Source organism: the organism of the source record quoted next, unplaced genomic scaffold (assembly GCF_019419815.1).
Source record: "Pyrus x bretschneideri cultivar Hongxiangsu unplaced genomic scaffold, Pyrus_bretschneideri_v1 Contig2, whole genome shotgun sequence".
Classification (NCBI taxonomy): Eukaryota; Viridiplantae; Streptophyta; class Magnoliopsida; order Rosales; family Rosaceae; genus Pyrus; species Pyrus x bretschneideri.
In genome coordinates, this window is record NW_025999501.1 from 1,602,533 (window position 1) to 1,620,396 (window position 17,864).

A 17,864-nucleotide genomic window follows, 5' to 3' on the forward strand; every position below is an offset into this window, starting at 1 on the left:
GGGGATGGGGTAGGCTACGCTTCACAATGGGCTCGTAATAATGCAATAAGTGGCGATATGTGATCACACTAGATGGTAGTACGAAGTGGCAATATGTGATAACATTGATATATCTACTTTTTTTTTCTAATGATCAGGTATGAAAATAAAAATTTTAAAGACCTGAATAGAAATAGACCGAGAAAGAAAGGAAAAAAAAATAATTTAGCCAACAAATTAAGAAAATAGATTATTTCGACGAAAAAATGAAACTTTAACGAAAAGTTCCAGTACTGTTCTCTTTAATGAAAAACCATATTTTACACTAAAAGGTCAATCATGATTCTTTATTTTGTCTTTATTGTTAAAACTCAGAATTTTCAAACATTTTTCATTAGTTTTCCATGGAAAAAAAAAAAAGAGAGGAAGTAATGAATTTTGCATATGTGGTATGAATTTAATTTGGAATTAAGAATTTCATTACCCAAATGAGTCCACGAGAATATTCAAAGTCCAAAACCCGGACCGTCAAAAATTCATGTTTTCAGCCCACGGACTTCCCGCTCCCTCCTCCGCTCCTTTCTAACCGCGGTTTCATTTCATTCTGCTTCTCCCCCTAAACCCCCAAATAAAGACTGTAACTTCCCCCAACATTTATTACCCATCTCTCTAACTCCTTTGAGATCTCTCTCCATCTCTCTCCTCTCTCTCTCTCGGAGTGGTTCGTCTCCAACCCAACGAATCCAACCAATCGGGCTCTCTCAGTCCCTTTCAGATCTGTGAGATTTCTCTCTCATTTTTTACACTAATTTTGAGTTGATTTCTGTAATTTTTTTGTTAATTGTTGATTTGGCTGCTGATTATATCCTTTTTCCTGTATTTTTTTTATTACCGAGAAATTGATAAAATTAGGATGAAAGTTTATTCATTTGGTCGAGATAGTTGACAATTCACATTTGCTTAGTGCTATTTTATTGGTGAACGTTGAATTTGATACTTTATCCTGGGGCTGCAAATTTTGTATTATTTCAACTGAATATACTCATACTTTGATTCTACCTGTTTGTTGGGTAATAATCTTCTCCTAAACTAACAAGCTGACTATCTGCTGAGCCTGTAAGTTGTAACTAGTCAAATGGGTTCTTGCTTTTGGACTTTTTTTCTCAATCTCGGATTCTTGTTTACGCTGTTGAATTTAGTTGTGGTAAAAGTAGGTCAAATAATGTGTATCTCTTTGTTTGTTTAGGTTTGCATATTAACACGGTAGTTTTGTTTTATTATCATGGTGGATTAGGATTGATGTTTCAGTGTGCGTCTCTGTTAGCAACAGAAAGCAGTAATTCTTTAATGTACAAAGAAATATTTACCAATATGATCAGCATAGATAACGATTTTCACTTCTGATTTGTACGTTACGTAGAGAAGGAACATTTAACCTGAATGCTTATTCTCTTACTTATTGAGCCAAATAGTTCCTTTTGTCGTTTAATAAGCAACTACGTTCACCAGTTTGCTATTAATGAAGGTCAAGGGTTAAACTAGTTGTTTGCAAATATATTCTCTTTGACGATGACTTATTATTAGTTTATTATTATCAATCAACATTCAACATCTTTGCATAGGGATTAAGTTTTGTCTAAAAGTATTGCAGGATCCTGCTTAAATTCATTGAATGTTTAAAGTTTAAAATTTTAAGGGCTGTGTTGTAATGAGTTAGTGCTTGAACTTCATTCTTCCCAGCCTCATGGAGAAGGAGGCTTCAGCTAAGGAAGATATCACAAGTTCTGGAAATTCTCAAGATTTGGACAAAGATACACTTGCTCTTTGTAAAGATCTGGGTGAAGCATCAAAGGAGACGACAACTATGAGCATCAGCACTGGTGGTCCCAAGTTAGACGAGGATGGTGGAGAAGATGTACTAGTTGATAAGATGGCCAGGAGCGGGGATGTGAAGTCTAAAGATGGGGGAAAAAAATTAGGCAATAATCCAAGTCAGAGGGACATAGGTGAGAAGATCGATGAGAGTAGGGATTTGGAATCAAAAATTCAAGAAAAAGAATTAGACTCTGATCATAAGGTGGAGTCTGAAAAACAAGAAGCAAAAACGCACAATGATGGTTTACAGAATAACTTGGGTAGGAAGGCAGATGAAAGTAAGGGTTCGGAGTCCAAAACTCAGGAGGAGACAAATCAAACCACAGATGAAATTCTTGGTGAGGAGGAAGAGCAAGAGCCGGTGTTTGATGGAACAGAGATTCCTGGGATGGCAGCTAACAGAAGTATGTCCACTCGTTCTTTAGATCTTGATTCAGAGAACCAGGGGGTAGTTGAAAAGGCAGTGGCGCTTAAAAACCTTGTTAAGGTTAAAGGTGTAGTTGCAGTCTCCACATTTCTGCGTCGCCTTTCTGGCAAAAGAGATGAAGATGGTGATGCAGAAAACAAAGCTGCGCAGAGGGAGGAAGTCACTGAAGGACCAGCACAAGCTATAGCCATAAAAGGAAGAATTATTCTGTTCACAAGATTAGGATGCCAGGACTGCAAAGAGGCTAGGTTATTTTTGTATAGGAAGAAGCTCAGATATATAGAGATCAATATTGATGTATATCCCAGCAGAAAGCTTGAGTTAGAGAAATTTGCTGGGTCTTCTGCTGTTTCAAAGGTTTTCTTCAATGAAATCCTTATTGGAGGCTTGAGTGAGCTAAAGGGCTTGGATGAGTCTGGAAAGCTTGATGAGAAGATTGAATATCTGATTAGTGAAGCACCGTCATGTGAAGCTCCTTTGCCGCCACTTTCGGGTGAAGACGATCTGTCCAGTAGTGGAGCTATTGATGAACTAGCTTTAATTGCCCAGAAAATGAAAGAATTTGTTGATGTGAAGGATCGTTTTCATAAAATGCGCAGGTTCACAAACTGTTTTTCAGGTTCAGAAGCAGTGGATTTCTTATCAGAGGATCAGTATCTGGAAAGGGAAGAGGTTTGCTATTTTCATTTTCTTTTCTTTTTTAAAATTTTGGAAAGCAAGTTGAACTTTTTGAGTGGTCATAGGAATTCCACCTTTTAGTGGGCTAGAGTACTTTACATTGTCCTAAGGGGTTACAGGGCATCCTTTTCTAAAATTTGTTGGTCTTGATTCGTGAATCTACATTTGGATTATCTCATATGGACGAAATTGTTTCATCAAGTGTGCTGTATTTACTATGTATGCAAAATCGATTTCTAGTTAAGGTTATCGCTGTTAACTCTTCTCTTTTCCTTTTGGTTTGTGTTATGATGCAGGCTATTGAATTTGGGAGAAAGCTTGCAAGCAAACTTTTTATTCAGAATGTTCTTGAGTGAGTCACTTGAAGTTTTCCTTGAAGTGTCTTTATATTCTCTTTCACTTGGTTTTATTGCTAGGAAACTCTGAGTGGAAAGTAGTTCAAAAGAAAGTACTCAAGCAAAATTACATTTGATATAAAAGAGGAGATTTTAGAAAAATGAGATCTCAGCTGTCCATGATTCATTGTCCTGTTAAAGGCTACAGTTAGTGGTTGGATGACATATTTTATTTTTTTCCATAGTCGGATGACTTATTTATTAAACAATTAAACGAGTGAAGTATTAGTGGACAATTTCAATTTTTGATTTTCATGTCAGACCAACTTGTTTCACATATATTATTCCATTGTTGACATATTTTCTTCTGTTTGTTCTCAACAATGCTTTTATGTTGCTCTAGGGAAAATCTATTTGAGGATGGGAACCACCTATATCGGTTCTTGGATGATGATCCCATTGTTTCTCAATGTCAGAACATTCCGAGGGGTATAATTGATGTAAAGCCAAAACCCATCCTAGAAATTGCATCAAGGTTGAGGTTTTTATCTTTTGCAATTCTTGAGGCCTATGTGTCAGAGGATGGAAAACATGTTGATTACAGAAGTATCCATGGAAGTGAGGAATTTGCAAGGTTTCACTTTTCTTTTCTCTTTTGTTTTTGTCAAATAATTTTTAGCTGGAAAAAGTATTTTGGTATCTCAATAAACTGTTTTTGGTTTTATATCCAACACATTGTTAACGGTAATATCTTTGTAGATATCTGAGAATAGTAGAAGAGCTTCAAAGAGTGGAAGTGAAGGATATGAAGAGGGAGGAGAGACTTGCTTTCTTTATAAATCTCTACAATATGATGGCCATCCATGCAATATTGGTATGGGGTCATCCAACTGGAGCAATAGAACGAAAGAGGTTGTTTGGGGACTTCAAATATGTTGTTGGTGGGTCCACATACTCACTTTCAGCTATTCAAAATGGCATTTTACGGGGAAACCAGCGACCACCATACAACCTCATGAAGCCATTTGGTGCAAAAGATAAGCGTTCATTGGTAAGATGATAATAATATTCTTCAGTATTTACATGGCATAAACTTTTACTTGGCCACATCAGTCATGTAGGTATTCATCAGTGTATTAAAAGCGTGAGGTGTGGGCGAGGCATCCGAGGGATAGCCTGGCCTAGGAGTGAGGCAAAGCCTCACGGGACCAAATTTTTTTAATATATACACTGAGTGTACACATATTATATTAAAAAAAAGAAGATTATTAATCAATAATCACCCTGAGCACACACATATATTATAAATATATATACACCAATGTATTAAAAGCGTGAGGCGTGGGCAAGGCGTCTGAGGGATAGCCTGGCCTAGGCCGCCTCACGGGACCTAAATTTTTTAATATATACACTGAGCGTACACATATATTATATTAAAAAAAAAAGATTATTAACCAATAATCACCTTGAGCACACACATATATTATAAATATACACACACACACATATATAGACATATATATATATATATATAAAATAGAGGATGAAAAGCACAATGAGCACACATATAACAATGCACGCAGACAACACACACATCCATTATATAAAAAATAAAAATAAGAAAAAAAGGCAGAGAGACGATAGTGCAAGGAAGAGGTATGAGACAATTAAAACCCTACCCAAAATTTGGGTTTGGGAGTTTAGAAAAAAAAAAAGAAAGCCCTGAGGCGCGCCTTCCACCGCCTAGGCAACTCTGGCGAAGCCTTACTCTCACTCCCTCAAAACAGAGGCGGCAACCCTCAAGCCCAGCCTCAGAGGGCGCCTAGGCACGCCTTAAGGCGAGCCTTTTAAAACATTGATATACACACATATATATACATATATTTTATTATATTATATATATATATATATATTAAATAGAGAATGAAAAGCACAGTGAGCATTGAGCACACATATAACAATGCACGCAGATAGCACACATCCATTATATAAAAAGATAAAAAGACAGAGAGACGATAGTGCAAGGAAGAGGTATGAGGCATTTAAAACCCTTCCCAAAATTTGGGTTTGGGAGTACCAAAAAAAGAAAAATAAAGCCAAACAGAGTCGCCTGGACGCCCTGAGGCGCGTCTCCGCTGCCTAGGCGGCTCCGGCGACGCCTTCCGCCCACTCCCTCAAAACAGAGGCGGCAACCCTCACGCCCAACCTCAGAGGACGCCTAGGCGCACCCTGAGGCGAGGCTTTTAAGACATTGGTATTCATGTAGTTTACATGATCAAAGAAATTTGGCATTCCCGTGTGTAGCATTTCAAATTTCTATTGGCCATAACATTATAAAACTTGCCTGTCTGGTTTTCTAGTTTGAGAATAGGAGGTTGATGATACACATTCTTTTCAAGTCATTAAAATGCAGAATTGCAATCTGCTACTAGGCAACTCTTATCTCTTAAGAGTTGAGTCTCTCTGTCGTCAATTTATGCTACCTCATTTTTATACCTTTCCGTATCAGGTGGCTCTTCCTTACCCAGAGCCTCTTATTCATTTTGCACTGGTTTGCGGTACTCGATCTGGCCCTGCTCTTCGATGTTATTCTCCTAGTGACATTGATAAAGAGTTGATGGAAGCAGCCCGTGATTTCTTAAGAAATGGAGGTCTTATTATAAATTTTGATTCGAAGGTTGCTTCAGCTAGTAAGATTCTTAAATGGTAAGCTGTTCTAAGCAAGTGTTCTAATTTTTTATTTCTTCATTTAGGAGTGGGGTTTTTCTGAGCACATTCTGTGGTTTTCTTATTTATCTTATATATAACAAATATAGGAACACGCACACTGTCTTTAATTTGGGGTTCTGAAACTTTCGAATAATTAACCTCTCTCGTCTAATAATACTCGTTAACGGTCAGGTTTAGCATAGATTTTGGCAAGAATGAGGTAGAGGTACTGAAGCACTCATCAAACTACCTTGATCCAGCTGTCTCGGAAGCTTTACTGGAGTTTCTTGCCGACTCTCAGTTGAAGGTGACGTACCAGCCTTATGACTGGGGTTTGAACTGCTAACGACGTTAGTATACCTTTCTCCCATACCATATACAACTTTAAATAGCTTCCTCTGTTTTCCAAAATATAGCATGAGAGAAGTGATGGATATGTACTTTCATTATTTCCATTTGTAGTTTGATAGACACACCAGATGCATTTTCCGATAAATAGTTTGGCGAGACGCATTGAAAATGTTCTTTTCTCATATACATGAAACATGATGGTTTGGCTTAAAATTACAACGATGCAGTCTTATGTCTTTTACCTTTTTACAATGTAATTTGTTTCTTTGGTCTTCTAATCATCAAATACATGACTATTGACTGTCTAATTGTACATTTGTGAGTCCTGAATATCGGTGTAGAATTCTAGTTCCAACATGTTCTTTACAATGGTTTCTTGGGAAATCTTGCATTCCTTGATTTGGAAAATATTGGGCTTCATTTGGAGTTGTAAGATTTCAAATTTAGGGAGTTTACTTGATGACTGTTTGATAATCATTTCGTTTTTAGGTTTCATTTTTTTTTTTAAAGCGGAAAACTTGTTTGGTAATTGTATTCGGTTTATGAAAAGTGAATTATTTTTTTGAGTTTCTAAAAGTTTGGCTTCGTTTTGGTTTTCAATTTTTTTTTTTTTTTTTTTGAAAATGAAAATTGAAATGATTACTAGCATAAACTTGTCAAGTCCTAGTATGTGGCCTTTTAGTAGTGGGGTAATATTAGTGTTTTAAAAATCGGCCTAAGCCGCGCCTATACATTGGGCAGAGATCAACCGCCTCGATTAACTTGTAATCAGTTGCAAAATCGAAGAAGGTATTAGACGGACGTTGGGTGGGATTAGGAGGGGTTAGGCAGGTCTAGGCGGAGCTATGCAGGTTTGCTTGGGGCTGGACGGGGCTGGGCAGAGTCTAGTTGGTCGTATTTGAAGACGTCGAAATCAGGAAAAATTTTGAATTTGGAAAAGTCAAGTTTCAGTCGAGAGGAAGAAGATGACTGGTGGGGTCCATCTTTTTTTTTTTTTCAATTTAAATGGACAAATGTGGTCTTTATGGTCCCACCACACTGTTTGGTTCCGTGTTTCACTATTTTATGTTCTTTTATTTCTGTTTATTTTTTTGGGTCAATATTCTTTTGTTTATTTTCCCACCCAAATCAATCATCATTTTTTACTTTTTAAATATTTTTGAATTGTTTTATTATTCCTTTTCCTTTTAAGACCATTTATATTAAAAACCCTAACATTACATATATATTGTTTTTAAAAAAACATATTATTTATATAATAAATTTAAATTTTATATTAAATTAACTTAAATCCGCCTAGGCCACCTTCTAGCCGCCTAGGCGCTAGGCCCCTTCTCGTCGCCCGACTAGTGTCTAGCGTCTTTTAGAACCTTGCGTAATATTACAGAGATCAAATTTGCAAACCAAATGATGTGATTGTAGATGGTTAGATTATTAACAGTGTCGATTAACGGGTTTGTTTTTTTTATTGGTGATACATCATTTGGTTTAAAAATTTGGTCTCTCTAGTGTTACTCTTAGCAATGTGTGCAGTTGCTAAATTTGGCATTTCTACCACCTGGGCTTGGTTAAGTTTTGTTCTTTTTCCAATCTTTTCTTAATTCAAAGGGGAGATTTAAACTCAAGAGTCTCTTGTAACACTGCAAAGTTAAGTACCACGAGATTAAAAAAACAATCTGCGATTCCAGTCTTATCCTTTTAAGAGAAGATCCTAATAGGAAAGAAAATAATTATTGAAGTGATTATTATTTTTTTGAACAAATGATATTATTTATACTAAGGAGGAGAGGGCCGGTTTAGCCTCACAATGGGCTAGCAATAATGTGGTTCAAATTCGTCTCTGGCGAGAATTAAACCTATGATCTCTCACTTACAAATGAAGAGGAATACCTTTAAACTGTAGTAAGTGATCATATTTATTAATAAATAACTAAATTGAAGTAGATGAATCATCTTTATTACTACACACGTAAGGTATGGGGGAAGGAATGTTTTCTTTCTCTCCTCCGTGAGAGCTCTCCGTCGTGAGCGTCTTTCTTTCCACTATGAGAGAAGTGAGTGAGTCCCTCAACCGTATTGATACCTTCTCAGCTATCCCCAACCATCTGGGTTCAATCAAGCGATTCGCAATAAACCTCAAATCTTAAATCCCAATTTGTTGAAACCCACCACAAATCCTTATTCTCTGTTTTGTGCCATAAATTCCCTTAGCTAATCCCAACCGACAAGGATGGTGGGATTAGGCAGTCGGGGGTTTGGGGAATTTACTCCATCACCTAACATTGGCATCGGGATGATGGCACTTAAGATATCCAGAAGATCTAGTAGCTTCGGAAAAAAGGAAGAAAGTTATTACCATCAACAACCTAGGACAATTAATAAGAAGATGACTGTTGCAACTATTAACGAGTCGGAAATTAAAAGATGGAGGGTTTCAAGTCAAACAAAATAGAGGTATCTTCAACCCATTATTCTTTTTGTGGTTATTGTGAACTTATTACAAGAACAACAAAGTACATTTAGGGGGAAAAGAAGACCAAAATTCCTAAACCCAAACCTGGGCAGATCTTCAACAATTTACCTGTCGTATACATATGTGAATTCAATCTGTGCATTGAGTTACGCCAAGAGATAAATGGCGCAACCAGAGGTAGAACAATTGGTGGTCCACCTGGAAAAGTCTATGGATTTGTCGACAATGAAACATGGGATTAAATTGGTGGGAGTAGCTTAACAGAACTTTAAACAAATTGGGGGTGGGGGGGGGGTGGTTCAGGAATATCCTTCGGTCCTCTTGGAAAAAGTTGGGCAAGATTGAAGTCAAATGGGTTCGGGTCAACACCTTCATCATAACTGTCCAAGATGAGAGTATGACCACAAAAGTTCTAAATCAGGTTCCTTAGGCAGTGATGAAACAAAATTTCTTGGTCAAAAGGTGGCCCAAGAGATTGCCCTAGAAGAAGTAAAAATGGAGATGGTCTCATTTTGGGTCTAGATTAGGGGAATGCCTCTACATCTGACCTCAAAAGCCAATGTCAGACGTCTCGCAAATGAAATTAGGGAGTTTATGGAGTTTGAAGATCTTTCCAAGGTGAGAGGTTTCCTTCGTCCAAGGGTCATGGCGAACACTTCTAAACCCTTGACCACGAGGTGTTGGCTACCAAGGGAGGACAATAAGGATACTTGGGTTGAGTTCAGATATGAGAGGTTGCAAGATTTCTGTTACCGTTGTGGGATATTAGGGCATACAAATAATGAATGCTCTTTCAAATCGACAAAGGGATGGGCTGCTAGATACAGGGAGTGGACAAAAACGAGGCCAATAAGATAAGTGGTGGATCTGGCTAAAGCCATATTATTTGGTGTCGGGGAAAGAATGCTTGCTGGGGTTATGAGGTATGGGGCCACACCCACACCGCATCGAAATGTGGAAATAATAGAACATGGTGTAATGGGGAAAATGACCCCAACCCATTAGACCCAATGTAAACAGAGGAGGTTCATGATACCAGAAAATGAAGGAAGAAAAGGTACGGGCAAGAATATAGAAAGGCTAGGGTGAGGAGCAATCTTGCACAATAGATCATGACTGGAGGCACTCCAAAAATAACTCACCACATGTTTATGGGATACAGGTCATCGAGCAATATTCAATCACACATCCTTGGAGTACAGTCAAGGCAGATGATTAACCCATCAATTATGATTCAGGAATTGCCATAAGAGGTTGATACTCAAACACAAAGGAAGGATCTAGGCCTGACAATAGTTCAAATGCTCCCACAATTAAGCATGAGGATTGGTGCAGGTAGGGAGCAACATTAAAATTTGGAAGTCTTCCGGGCTTCTTGGGCTGAGACACAGGAAAGGGAGATAGAGCAATCCAACCATATGGAGGCCATGATGAGCCAATCGAAACGGGGACCTGATACCAAGACCAGGAGGTGTTCCAATCCCCACAAAAGAAGGTTAAGAGTGGTGAGAGAAGCAAGGTTAGAAAAGGAAAAGCTACTGAGAGGCTTCAGAGAATGAGTATCAAGGAAAGATGCATGATGATGGAGAAAGCTATATATGTAGAAGAGGAACTCCAGGAAGTCTCAATTGAATATCAGGATATGTGGAACTATATGGATGAGGTCTCAAAGACGGAAAGGAAAGCACTTATGGCGAGAAGAGCGGGAAAATCTTCCTGAGGTGGTGACGACTGGCCTTATACAGCCGTAAGTTCACCATAACTCACTTCTTTTAGAACTGCCATGGTCTTGGGTCGGACATGGTAGTTCGGGCCCTATATGGGCTGATAAGGAAGTATAAGCCCTTTATAATCTTTCTATTTGAAACTAAGATAAGGGATCATAGAATTGATGGAGTGAGACGTTGTATGAGGGTTTTGGGTGGTTTTAATGTTGCTCCAATCGGAAAACCTGGTGGGTTAAGCTTATGGTGGGACGATTCACTGGAAGTTGATGTCATTTATTCCTTAAAAAATATTATAGATGCACAGGTTAGAGAAGTGGGTGAGCAAAAGTGGGGTCCATAAGACTTCGTATCGAGCGGAGAAGGAGGAATTCTGGGGGTGGATGAACTTTAACTTTACCCCTTCTTTTATCCCCTGGCTATGTGGACTTAGATGCTTTATAATCGTCCAAGATATTTGGTGAACTTTATGAACTGCACGGGGCTGATGGACCTGGATTTGAATAGGCATGCCTTCACTTGGAGAGGTACCCGATATGGAGTTCTTATTGAGGAACGTATTGACAGGGGTCTTCTCAATAATCAATGGCAAGAGATGTGGCTAAATACTATTGCCACCCATGATACGGTGATGGGTTCAGATCACTGTCCGATCGTCATGCAATATAAGCCAGGCACTAAGAGAGGAAGAAAGCAATTTCGGTTTGAGGTTTTTTTGGCCAAGGAGGAAGATTGTAGGGAGTTGGCTAGATCCTGTTGGCAGAGACCTTGCAAGGGGAATATGATAGATAAATGGCACAAAAGGATCAATGTTTGCTGATCAAAATTAATCCAGTGGAGCAGGAAGAAGTTTAAAATGAGAGACCAACAAATCGAAGAGCTATTTGCCCTACTGGACGAATTGCAACTGAGGTGGGGAGAAAATATTGAACAAAGCAAGGAGTTGTAAAAAAGGGTTGATAAGTTATAGGAACAGGAGGAGAGTTTTTGGCAGCAGAGATCCTTGGTTAAATGGCTTCAGAAGGGTGACGTCAATATTTTTCCATCAATCTACTCTACAAAGGCGAATGAGAATAAGACTTGGGAGGAGAACCCGAGGAAGGTTCAGAACTTGATCGAAAACCACTTTATGAATCTCTTCAAAACCTCTGGGCACAGGGAGTGGGGATCAATTATGGACTGCATTCCCCTGATTATCACTAATGACATGAACGAGTCTCTGAAAACTTGGGTCACAGTGGAGGAGATCAAAGCTGCGGCACACCAAATGGGGGGACTTAAGGCCTCGGGGCTGGATGGATTTTAAGGTGTATTTTATCACACATTTTGGGAGAGCATTGTGATTGAAGTTAATGAGTTGGTCAGGGCTATGGTGACTAGGAACGGTTGCCTTAGTCAGATCAATTCCATTCACCTTGTGCTGATTCCAAAAGTACATAACCCGAAGACGATTTCTTAATTCCGACTGATTAGTCTTTGCAACAACTCCTACAAGGTCCTATCCAAGGTGCTTTCGAACAGGTTGAAGCCCATTTTGCCGAACCTTATCTTTCCCATGCAAAACGCTTTTGTGGCGGGTATACATATACAAGATAGTATTGGGATTACACATGTGCTATTTCATTTTCTCAAGCTTAGGAAAGCAAAAGGTAAGTTCAAACTTGGTGTCAAGTTTGACTTACACAAAGCCTATGATCGGGTGGAGTGGGACTTCTTGGAGGCAGTAATGGAGAAAATGAGGTTTTGTCCTATGTGGCGGAGGATTGTAATGGGCTGTGTTAGCGCAGTTAGCTTTGTCGTCATCTTTAATGGACAACCCGGGGATAACTTTGCTCTATCTCGAGGATTACGATAGGGGGACTCTTTATCCCTATACTTATTCTTTCTGGTGAGCGAGGTTTTATCCCGGATGATTGAGTCGGCTGTGGAAATGAGACATTTGGATGGTGTGAGGATGAACCTTAATGGCTCGGTAATCTCGCATCTCTTCTTTGCCGACGATACGTTGATCTTTCTGACGCTAATTTAGTACAATTATTGGTTAAGTACTGCTCAGCCTCTGGGCAGGAGGTTAATATTTAGAAATTTAGTGTGTTTTTTAGTGCAAACATTCCAGCCGCTGCCTCCGTGGAATTGGGGGACATTTCAGAATGCCTACTGCTAGTGATCTCAGCACCTATTTGGGAGTTCCTGCCATTTAGGGTCGATCAAAAAGGTAGGGACTGGCCTATGTAAAGGGAAGAATCATGGGAAAAATCCAAGGGTGGAAATGAAGTACATTATCACAAGCAGGAAATGAGATTATGATAAAGGTAGTGGTACAAGCTATCCCTGCCTATCTGTTGAACTTATTCAAATTTCATGCGGTGGTTTGTAATGAGTTGGATGCTCTTATATCTGGGTTTTGGTGGGGACAAATATATGCGGAAAGAAGAATCCAATAGGTGGCGAAAGAAACTCTTAGCTTACTGAAGAGTAAGGGAGGTATGGGATTTAGGAACTTCCAGGACTTCAACGATGCACTCTTAGCAAAACAGTGCTAGTGCCTTATTCATAACCCAATGTCCCTACGGGCTAGAGTTTTAAACGCCAGGTATTTTCCTCACTGCTCGTTTCTTGATGCTCAACGAGGATGCTGAGTGTTGTGGGTTTAGTCCAGTCTATTGGTGAGCCGAGACCTACTGTTGAAGGGGGCACATTAGCAGATCATGGGAGGAAGGGACATGCGTTTATGGGTTGATAGATGGATCCTCTCCCTTCCTTTGGGACATCCAATGCCGAGGGGTGAAGTCGTGGTATTTAGAAACACTCGGGTTAAGTCACTAATTTGTGAAAATTCTAGATCCTGGGATATTGACTTTCTTATGGCCTTTTTATCATCGGAGGAGAAGATCACAATTCTTGATATTGTGATTGGAGACACTTCTAAAAAAGATAGGCTTGTCTGGCCTTTTGACAAACATGGAGGATACACGGTGAAGTCGGGGTATCACTAGGCACATTCGAGGGCTTACAACTTAGAGGGTCAGTGCCCGTCCTACATTAGACATTCCTTGGAGCAAATTTGGAAGGTCATTTGGAAGCTAAACACTCCTAAAAAAATTCAAAATTTCATATGGAAAACAATATATAGGGCCCTTGCCATGATGGTTAATATTTTCAAGAGAAAATCTTCCCACTCCCCGATATGCCCTATCTGCCAAGACTGTGATGAATTTGTGGAACATCTTTAATGTCCATAGGTGGAAGCAATATGGTTTGTTGGGGCTCCAAACTATGGGGTTGATAGGGATGACATCTCAACATGGGCGCATTGGTTAGAGTACCTTATCAACTATGGCTGCTGGGCTAACTAGGATAAAGATTGGCTGCTCTCTCATGTTGCCTTCATGTGTTGCCATATTTGGAAAGAAAGATGCAACCTCCTCTTCAACCAATGTGAAATCAACCCGTCAAAGGTTCTTCTTGCCATCTCAAATGCAATGGGCGATTTTCTCGAGGCGAACCATAAAAATGTGGATCATCCTGTCTTTATCTCTAGTGGTGTTGTTGAGGAAACCGGATGGTCCCCTCCTATTTCCCCCTTCATCAAAATCAACGTAGACGCAAGCTGGGTTACTTCTAGTGGATTGGGGTTTGTGGCGATAGTCGTATGAGACGACGATGAGAAGTTTTTGGCAGCTGAAGCCATGGCACTCCTACATAGTTGTGAGTTGGGCATCTCTCTGGGACATAGATGGGTTATTTTGGAATCCAACTCCCTCGCGTCTATCTCATGCTTGAATGGCAGTTGGGGGGCTTATCCTGTTTTGGTGAAGGTCGAAAAACTAGGGGATTCTTTCTAAGACTGTCACTGGTCTTGGACTCCAAGATCAACCAATATGGCAGCGGACTTGTTAGCATCGATGAAATCTCAGGAGATATGTGATGTTTCATGGGTTAATCGACCTCCATCTTCTTTGGTTTATGTCCTTAACAATGATGGCTTACCTTGCCCACCTTAAGTTGTTTTGGCAGTGCAGGTGGCAACATTTTTGCACTTGGTGCGGCGTCTATCTTCCTTGTATCTCCCTGCACTGCTCGGTTTGTTGTGTTGTGCTAGTTGTTTGCCTTGGTGTAGGCTTTCTGTGTAATCTTGGCATTTTTGCCTTGGTAATGAATCTCCATATTCCAAAAAAAAAAAAAAAAAGGTATGTGGTTTGTGGAGCAGGAACAACAAATGTCTTCCAAGGTAAGTGGTCGGTGAATGTGCCGCTTGTATGACATTGATTTCTCGACGGGCAAGAAAAAGAGGATTTACATGGCACAAGTACCCCTACCAGGATGGCGTCTCATGCCAACGAAATAAAGAAATTTTAATTTCTTCTTGTCTACATATCCTTGTTTCATTGGTACGAGACACCACATAACGGTGTATGTTGTTCCATGTAATTTTGTCTCCAAGAAAAATACCTGCTTGGTTTAGTTTGCTTAGACTTTCACGCGTTTTAACTTTTCATACATCCTTATTTATTTCTAATAATCAAATTGAATAGTTAGATGAAAAGAATAAAATATAATTAAAGAAAGAGATGTGTGAGATGCTAAAAGAAGAAAAACATAGGCTTTTTAGCCAAAATGGTCCCTGAGATTTGTATAACTCATCACTTTGGTCCCTGTGATTTGAAATCAATAGAATTGGTCCCTGAGTTTGTCCACAATCAATCATTTTGGTCATTCCATATAAAATCTCCATAAAATAAGGACAAAATGACAAAAATACCCTCAATTTTTGTCAAACCATTTTGGCATATTGTTTATTATATTGAGGGTAATTTTATCAGTTTGATCCTTATTTAACATAGTTTTTCACCGAATGACCAAAATGATGATGGTGGACAATCTCAATGACCACTTTTATTGATTTCAAATCTCATGGACCAAAGCGAGGAGTTAGGCAAATCTTAAGGACCATTTTAGCTAAAAAGCCAAAAATATAACATACCTCCAATAGAGGGGAAAAGTTTGTGACCATCTAAACTTTGATTCACATGTTTAATTTAATAGACCTCTCACAGAGGGAATAAAAGTTTGTGATCCATTATTTGAAGATGCCAACAAAGACATTAGCTACACCCAAAACGTAAATAAATCAATAAAATTATGTGGAAACCAAAATACGTGCAATAAATTGTGTGGATACCTGGGCGAAGAGTTTATTTTGAAGACTTACATTTTTTGGGGTTTCTCTAATATACACCTTAAGAATTGGGGTAAAATCAACTTCTTAATGTTTTTATTATAAAACAAATGCATAGGGGTGGGCTTCGATAACCAAAAACCAAAAACCAAAAAATGAACCGATTGAAAGTCAAATTGAAACTAAAAAAAAATCAATCTGAACTGAAAACTATTTGTTCGTTTGGGTTTTGTTGGTTCAAAAATCGAACGGAACCGAATGAGATATGAATTAATAATTTATTTATTTATGTTGAGTATTCTGAATTCCAAGTCAATCATTAATCTAGTTTCAATTCAAGGCTAGATAAGCCTAACCTTAGGCCCAAATATGTTGAAAGCCTTATTTTTTAATTTTTTTTTTCTTCATTTTATCTCCAGTTTCAATGTTAAAAAGACAAAATAAAAAAATTGAGAAAAACTGAAACCAAGCCAAAACCAAAATACAAATTGAAAAAACCAGACCAAATCAAACTGAATAGTATTTTCAATTTAGTTTTCAATTTTGGTAAAAAAATTGAACCAAATGAAATCGAAAATACTCCAACAAATGCAATATATCAAGCAAGTTTGTACAATACAATTTTGTCTATTTGATTTGCTTGTATCATTAAAGGTGCTCTACCATGAGACGTACGTCTTCTTTTTGTTTGCTTCTAACTGTCATTGCAATATTTTATAGACTTGAATTCTCTCCCCTCTCATCCCCTTCTTTTAATCTAGACTGTTCAAAAGAAATGGCTTGAAGTTGTGTCACATATTTAATGAGCTTTATTTTATTTTATTTTTATTGCTTTTGTTCAACACTCCTTCGTCTTCTCCACTTATGTCCACACCATTTACCTCTTTCTTTTGCACACCAAATATAGTTGGCTCCTCAAGTTGATTTTGACGTTGTAACAAAACTTGACAGCTATCTCAAAGGTCTCAAAGCTATCAGGGAAGTCGGAGAGAATTCTTGGATTGCATCATCGTTCTCATCAATTTATTCAACAATTTTCACATGCGCTACACAACGAGGAGGAGATGGGAGGGGAGACAATAAATTTGTGTGTATAGCAAGAGACTTATAACTCAAATAGTTAAAAAGTATACAATTCGACACCTAAAAGTATACTCAGACCTTCCTCTTTCAATTTTTGCTAAAATATACTAGAACCTTTCTCTCTCAATTTCACTAAAATACTTTAATTAACCTTCCTCTTCCAATTCCACTTGTATAGAAAAATAAATAAATAAATAAAATCAAAATAAAACAACATATAATTATGATTCAACCCAATTACATATAGCTACAAAATTATTGGTCTGAGTCATTGGTCCGGATCACTTGGACCACTGGTGGGTCCGGATCACGGATCACTTAGAGCATTTCCAAGACACAAATAAAATGACGTATCTGGAATGGGTTCATTGTCACAGTGACATTTCAGTTCAATAATATAATGTTACGTGTAAGTTTCTCTTAATACGTATTGTATTATTGAAATCTTATTTATGTATCTCTAGTTTCAATTTTAGAGGTGTAATATGTTGTTCGGTCTAATGAAGATGATGTGAATTCGGAATGTACATGTTGGAATTCAAGTTAATTTATTGTGAGCGGTTGGATTTTTCTCTCTTTCTTTGCATGGACAAGACTTACATGACATGGGTACATTGTCATGGTGACATTTCATGTCAATAAGATAAATACATGTGTGAGTTTTTGTCCAAATATTCTTATTTCTTTGGCATGAAACGTCACGTAATGTAACAGTGTACTCGTGCCAACTTGTTCTCCTTTACTTGGGGCCAGCGATGCATGGTGGGAATTTAGGCATAGTTTTATTTTTAATAACAATTTGGTGGGTTGGGATTGTCATACCATTTCGTTATGTGTTTAATAGGATCAACTACTAAAAGAAAATTGATTTGTTCTTAATTTATAAAAAAAAATCCACCATTTTCATACCTTTTTAATTTCAGTACACTATTATCCCTCAACTAAATGTAGATACTTGTAACTCAAGTAGTTGAAAATATTTAACCTTACAAATGAGATCATACTTTGAGTCTCTCTTCCTCAATCTCGCTTGTATGTAAAAGTAATTAAA

At 38.2% G+C, this 17,864-nt stretch overlaps 1 protein-coding gene across 2 annotated transcripts; it reads left to right on the forward strand.

Moving 5' to 3' along the window:
* The first annotated feature begins 518 nt into the window (after positions 1–518).
* On the forward strand, positions 519–6,662 carry LOC103934469. 2 transcript variants are annotated; one of them, XM_048583072.1, is made up of 7 exons: positions 519–758; positions 1,631–2,953; positions 3,256–3,311; positions 3,698–3,928; positions 4,054–4,345; positions 5,804–6,000; positions 6,196–6,662. In XM_048583072.1, the coding sequence occupies exons 2-7, from the start codon at positions 1,724–1,726 to the stop codon at positions 6,347–6,349; spliced, it is 2,160 nt and encodes a 719-aa protein (XP_048439029.1). In that variant the 5' UTR covers positions 519–758; positions 1,631–1,723; the 3' UTR covers positions 6,350–6,662. The 2 variants fall into 2 exon arrangements, with proteins under 2 accessions (XP_048439029.1, XP_048439030.1); XM_048583073.1 differs by having other exon boundaries at positions 1,697–2,953.
* Positions 6,663–17,864: the final 11,202 nt, after the last annotated feature.

What these genes read in the sequence shown, in the direction of transcription:
- LOC103934469 (XM_048583072.1), top strand. Translation starts at nt 1,724, where the DNA reads ATGGAGAAGGAGGCTTCAGCTAAGGAAGATATCACAAGTTCTGGAAAT. An exon ending in GGAAGTGAGGAATTTGCAAG is followed by an intron (nt 3,929 to 4,053) that starts GTTTCACTTTTC and finishes ATATCTTTGTAG; the next exon opens with ATATCTGAGAATAGTAGAAG. An exon ending in GCTAGTAAGATTCTTAAATG is followed by an intron (nt 6,001 to 6,195) that starts GTAAGCTGTTCT and finishes GTTAACGGTCAG; the next exon opens with GTTTAGCATAGATTTTGGCA.